The sequence below is a fragment of the Otolemur garnettii genome, unplaced genomic scaffold (assembly GCF_000181295.1).
Source record: "Otolemur garnettii isolate 467f Iridium unplaced genomic scaffold, OtoGar3 scaffold00005, whole genome shotgun sequence".
Lineage (NCBI taxonomy): Eukaryota > Metazoa > Chordata > Mammalia > Primates > Galagidae > Otolemur > Otolemur garnettii.
In genome coordinates this window covers 707,366-713,784 of record NW_003852400.1, presented here as the reverse complement: position 1 = coordinate 713,784, position 6,419 = coordinate 707,366, and the positions used below count along the sequence as shown (strand labels likewise).

Genomic DNA, 6,419 nt, shown 5'->3' with positions numbered 1-6,419 from the left:
AGGGGCCTGGGTTGCTCTCTCCCCTTAAGTCTTTGCTCATGTATTTAGGGGCCTGGGTTGCTCTCTCCCCTTAAGTCTTTGCTCCAAACTCTGCCTTATTTTTCTTCATAGCACTTAGTGCCAGTGGACACAGATTTTCTAAATGCATTAGTTGTCTGCCTTTTCCTACACCTCCCTCCATGCCAACTGCATATGATGCAAGCTCAGCAAGAGTAGGATATTTGTTTAGTTTAGAGCAGTATCTGGAGCATAGTAAGTGCTCAATAAAATTGAGTGAATGAATCCTGGGACACGCTATTCATTTAGAAGAGCAGTTATTTTCCTGAGCATCTCTATAATGTAAACATTTTATGAATCACAAGAGGTAATAATTTATTATGACAATAAATAATCATAAGGTTCTTGGAGAAAGTTCATACTGTCAAAACTTACAATTATCCATCCAAAATATTATAGGTGGTGGTAATCCAATTGGGGGTCTGCAGGGAAGTACTAAAGATTGACCATTTCTAAGTGTTATTGGTTCAAGTTTTTCTTTGGTCCACAGTGGTGACCCTATTAAAAAAAATAACTTCTCAGTTATTTTTGCATTGAAAAATAAAGAAAGTACTATAAAAGAGGGCAAACTGAATTCTTGGAGAAATAGCAACTTGGAATTTATGTACATTAAATTAATGAGAAAATAATTTTTAAATGCAGAGTACTTTTTTAAAAAGTAAAATACAAGTCAAATATAGTAAGAACTGACAATTCTCATTCACTGCCATTGAATGTTTAAATTCTGAGTCCATGATTCCATAGCTAAGAATTTATACGAAATATATCATTAGCAAGATGCATAATTGTGATATAAGCATGTCTTCACAAAAGAATGAAAAACACTTAAAGGTCAAAAAATGTTAAATACATAATTGTGTATCTATGCCTTTGAATACCATAAAATATTATATGTTTGTTTATAAGATTGTTATGAGAATATGTACATACTATATCAATAACATGGATATATGTACATAATATATCAATAACAAGGCTGTTTAATAATATTTCAGAATGAGCTAGTTTTATTTTTTATTTATTAATTTTTCTTGAGACAGACTTTCACTCTGTGACTCTGGGAGAGTGCTGTGGTATCATTATAGTTGACAGCAACCTAAACCTTGTCCTCAAGCAATCTGCTTGCCTCAGCCTCCAGAGGAGCTGGGACCTCAGGTACCCACCACAACGCCTGGCTAGTTTTTGAGATGGGGTCTTGCTATTGCTCAGGCTGGTGCTGAACTCCTGAGCTCTAGCAATCCACCTGCCTCGGCCTCCCAGAATGCTAGAATTATAGACATGAGCCACGGAGGCCTGCCAGAATGGACTGATTTAAAAAACACACATATACATCTGCCCAGGAAAAAACAGAAAGAATATTTGAGCAATAGTTGTTTCGTAAAATGGGAAGATTGATGAGTAGATTTTAAATTGTTCTGCTTATTTGTAATTAATTTTTTTATAGCGAACATATATTACACATGTAATAATTTTTTTTTAAATGACCAGAACAGCAAATTGTCACTGTTACTTAAATATATGCTGTCGAGGTTGTTGAGAGGGTTTCAGTGTTGATCGTTGCTAAAAGAGCCACAATAATATCAGGGTTAGAGAAAACACTCTATTTCCAGTGAAATTTTGAAACAAAAATGTTTAAATAAGTAAGACTTAAACTTGGATTATTTATGTGATCCATCTGGGCATAGGAATTTTTCTTACATGTAAGATACATGAGAAATAAATAAGAAGATAAATCTAGAGAAGAAACAGTTTTTTAAAAACGCTGGTGTCTTATTCAGAACTTGTATAAAGACACATTGGATTAGCAAAGCATGAGGGCGAGGAGCTTGTTAGGGTAAAGTAGGAAGGAGCAATAATTTTCATGCAAAACAAAGTGAGACTATCAGAAGCAATGCTGTTGCTTTTTACTGTAACGTATTTGGATGTAACAAAAGTGAGCCTTGGCCCAATTCTTTTAAGGGTCCTATTTGGTTGACAAGTCCCACTTACTAGAAGGGCGGACGACGATGTTATTAGAAATCGCAGCCCCGCGTTCGTTCCTCGCTGTACACTGATAGACTCCTTCATACGTCTCAGCCTTCCCTTCGCTCATGATGTTGATGACCAGTGTCCCTGAGCCAGGCTTCATGGTGACCAGAGGGTCTTTGTCTATGTCAAAATGAGTCCCATTACGGGTCCAGGAAAAGCTGCCCAACACACAAAATTTGAAGTATGTTAATGGTCCAGAAAAATAGGATTACTTTGTAACAAATTCCCAGCAGTTTTATGAATTTCTAGAAATAATTACTAGATTTTATTATTGGGTAAAAGAGCAATAAGCCCCGATACCTAATATGTTTCACTGAATCATGAGTTAGAGAGAAGTTCGGACTATACATTTTGAAGGTGCCTGTCTTCTGCAGAGCTGACCCAAATCTGACTTGATAGAGAAATCTTGAGCACAAATTTCTGTTCATTTTTCTAAGAAAATATAGGAAGCAAGACTCCTGGGCACCCTTTATTACCATTTTTATTGTAAATGCTGCTATTCACTGCTTATAAAAAATTGCTCTGGGCTAAAATGTGACAAGAAAGCCCTTTACAAAGTACTATTGACTATGTGTGGAAAATTGATCAGACTAGTTTCAAATTACAAAATGCAAAGTGTAGGTTGAGAGGTGGGTAAGAGATAGGAGTTGGGGGTGTTTTAAATGTTGGTTATTAAAAATGGTGATTCTATATGTATAATTTGAGAGTTTTTTAATTCTAGAGATGATTTTGTGAATTCATGAGGAGGTATGCCAAACTGTCATCTGAGATTTCTTTCTTGGGATTTTTTTTTTTATTTTTGAGACAGAGTTTCACTATGTCGCCCTCAGTAGAGTGCTGTGGCATCACAGCTCACAGCAACTTCAAACTCTTGGGCTTAAGCAATTCTCTTGCCTCAGCCTCCCAAGTAGCTGGAACTACAGGCACCCGTCACAACGCCCAGCTATTTTTTGTTATAGTTGTTATTGTTGTTTAGCAGGTCCAGGGCCAGGTTCGAACCCACCACCCTTGGTGTATATGGCTGGCACCGTAACCACTGTGCTATGGGCGCCAAGCCTCAGCATTATTTATTTAAAAGACTGTCTTATATAAAAGTCACAGTGCTCATGTAATTAAATACTTTGTAAGTAGTTGCAAAATAATAAAGGCCATGCTCATACCCGGGCATGAATCTCTAGACTTCACAGTATTTTCTGGGCCTACAGGGATTTTCCTTGTCCCTGCTCGTCTTTGCAGCAGTGGCTGTGAAAACTAGTGCAGGAGGTGGTGGATGCTACTGACCTATAGTGGGTAGAGGCCAGGGACATGCTACATATCACACCAAGCACAGGACAGCTTCATCTCCACAAAACAAAGAAACAAAAAATGACCTCACCCTAAATACTGATAGTGGTGAGGAGGAGAAATCCTGCTTTACAGAGAGTTACAGGAGGTATTAAATAAGTATGATACTGAGAGAAAGCCCAGCAAAGACATACATCAGGGCTTGTGTGAGAGAGGGTTTCCCATAGCATGGCAGACTCTATTGTTTTGAAGCAAACCTTTCCCTGAAGTTTTGACATAGGGCATAGGGCATTTCATATCAGTTAATTTTTTTCTTAAGTGCTATAAGGCCTATAAAAGACACACTTGGAAATAAAATATCTAGAAACTTTCACTTCTTTATTACTTAAAAATCCACATTACATTTTAATAGTAATAAACCAACTCTCCAAAACTCCCATACATTATGAGGCAACTTACAGATTATCCAGTGTAGGACCTTGGATAAGTTACCTAGAATTATTGGGAATCAGTCTTTCATCTATAAGTGTATTGCTTGGGCTGGATTATCTCTCCTCTCTTTACCAGCTCTAAATGCAGTGTTCATGCTAAGATCCATATGGCATGAATCCTGAGTACTGAACCTGACCAAATTTGGAAAACCATTTAGACTATTTTATAGGATGCTATAGAGATAGAAGATTTTTTTTTTTTTTTTTTTTTGAGACAGAGCCTAAAGCTGTCACCCTGGGTAGAGCTCACAGCAGCCTCCAACTCCTGGGCTCAAGAGATTTTCCCCTCTCTGCCTCCCAAGTAGCTGAGACTACAGGCGTCTGCCACAATGCCCGCTTATTTTTTGGTTTCAGCCATCACTGTTGTTTGGCAGGCTGGGCTGGATTGGAACCCACAAGCTCAGGTATATGTGGCTGGCGCCTTAGCCGCTTGAGCCATAGGCACCGAGCCAGAGATAGAAAATATCTTAAAGTCATCAATTCAACCTCTTCCTTTTACAGAGCAGGAAACTAAAAAGGTTTGCCCATGTCATAGGGCCATTAGTAACAGAACCAGGATTAGAAGGCTCTTTCACATCTCCCTACAATTTCTGACCATTTTGCAGAGGGGTATGAATAGGGAAATCTAGATTATTAAGAACAAATTGGCTCTATTAAGCAGAAAGACAAAATAATAAAGCTATGGATGATACTTTAGGAGATGCAGGACCTAGGAATATCCTTGGAAATCCTTCAATGTCTTCGGAGGGCCGAACTGAGACAGGGAGTTGGTCGGGTGAACCAAAGGGTAATCTAGTCTGCCAATTTGAGAAATATCCAGCTAGAAAAGAAAGTGTTCCACATCGCTAACCTTATTTTACAGAAATTCCCACACTTACTTCTCTATTCAGAGTGATCACCTGACCTTTTCAGTACCATAACAAAGCAAAAACCAACTGACCTTGGAGGAGGCTTCCCTTTGGCCTCACACTGGATTACAATATTCTCCCGAGGGTCAATAATGTAATCTTTTGGAGATTGTTGCGTGATGGTTGGAGGTTGTACCACTTAATTGTAGAAAGAAGAATAATGTAAAGAAATAAATCATTTAATATAATGGCAATCATTTTTTTCCTGAATCAAAATCTCTTACCTAAAACTTAATACACTTTAAGTACTTTTAGTAATTTCTGCTGTAGTAGCACATACCGCAGTAGACTTTTAATCAAAAGTCTCCTAAAACTGTGAAGGCAAGGCATAGTGTCTTTTGGTAACTTGACACACACTCACACAGTCCATTTTCCCACACTAAAAGTTTGGGAAAATAATTGCCAATACAGGTCTGCTACTAAGATAGTTTCTTTTCTGATGTAACAATGAGAAATTCTTCTGGTTTCTTTGGTTCAAATGATGTTTTTCAACAAAATTTCAGTTATGAGGTAAATTTGCATCTTAGGAAAGAATAACTGACTTATAGTTCTTTAGTGTGCTAACATAAATTAATATATGTTGGGAACAAATAAATTTGAGAGGTTAATATTAGAAAAATTGCTAAATTGGAGACTTGACCTGTCTTACAGAGCTAGGATGCAGGTGAATTAGGAACAAAGATAAAATGGTCTCATTTAGCAGATAAATGGAATGGAGGAAGATCTCTGTTCTAGGAGACAGTGTTTCATTTTGCTCTTCAAAGTGTTATCTGGCCATTTATTATCAAATCAGAAAGAGAAACTGTTCTTCTGACTCAGAACAATCTAATCTGAAGAAAGCTGATTTCTAGACTGTAATGCTCTTTAAGTAGTTCTCAGATCATCTTGTCCTTCTTCTTGTGAGATCATACTTACAGAGGGTTAGAACAGAAAGGGACTGGAGAATTCATCTATTCCAGACTATATTTTTGCTGCTCAGGATGGCAAAAGGCTCCACTAGGAAGGCACAAAGCAGAGAATAGAATCAAACTTTCTCCGCCGGCTCCTGGTAGAAAGCCGTGGCCTTGCACAACATCACAGAGAGCTGTTTACACAGACCAGTAGTCCTTAACCAGGGCCATTTGTCCTCATCTTTCTGTGGACATTTAACCACAACTGGAGACAATTATAGTCATCATGACTGGGGTCCAGGTGATACTGGCATGTAGTGGAGAGAGGCCAGGGATGCTAAACATTTAACAAGGCACAGGACAAGAATCATCTGTCCAAGGAAAAGACTTATCTGGTCTCTAAGGTCAGTGATGCTGAGGCTGAGAAATCCAGGGCAGACCATGATGGGCATGGCACCCAGAGCAGGGCAGTGCGGTGGCCCTGCCCCAGGATGCTTTCCTCCGCAATGTGCAACTTTCCCAAGGCCTAGCTTGGACTCCCACTTTCCTTTCCTGCCTTTTTTTGACATTCTGGCTCATTAAAGCCAATTAATTTTCCCTTTCCTCTCTGCCCATACTCTGCTTCCTTCATGAAGACTCTTCTACTTGCCAAACAAGCATTTCCCAGAGCTCAGTAACAGTCCTCTGCCCTTCTTTCTCTCTCATGGTTAATTATTGCAAGAGTTAAATAATCATCTCCATATCCAAAGTCTTATAAAACC

General features: G+C 38.5%; 1 protein-coding gene across 4 annotated transcripts in view; it reads right to left on the bottom strand.

Moving 5' to 3' along the window:
• Window positions 1-6,419, bottom strand: part of NRCAM (neuronal cell adhesion molecule) — an 88,035-nt gene that overhangs the window by 77,698 nt on the left and 3,918 nt on the right. For all 4 annotated transcript variants that reach the window (XM_012811259.1, XM_012811266.1, XM_012811275.2 and 1 more), the window contains 3 exons: window positions 4,801-4,906; window positions 2,047-2,243; window positions 433-555 (listed from right to left, as the gene is read on the bottom strand). In XM_012811259.1, coding sequence (XP_012666713.1) covers window positions 433-555; window positions 2,047-2,243; window positions 4,801-4,906 — 426 coding nt within the window. The remainder of the gene's footprint in view (window positions 1-432; window positions 556-2,046; window positions 2,244-4,800; window positions 4,907-6,419) is intronic.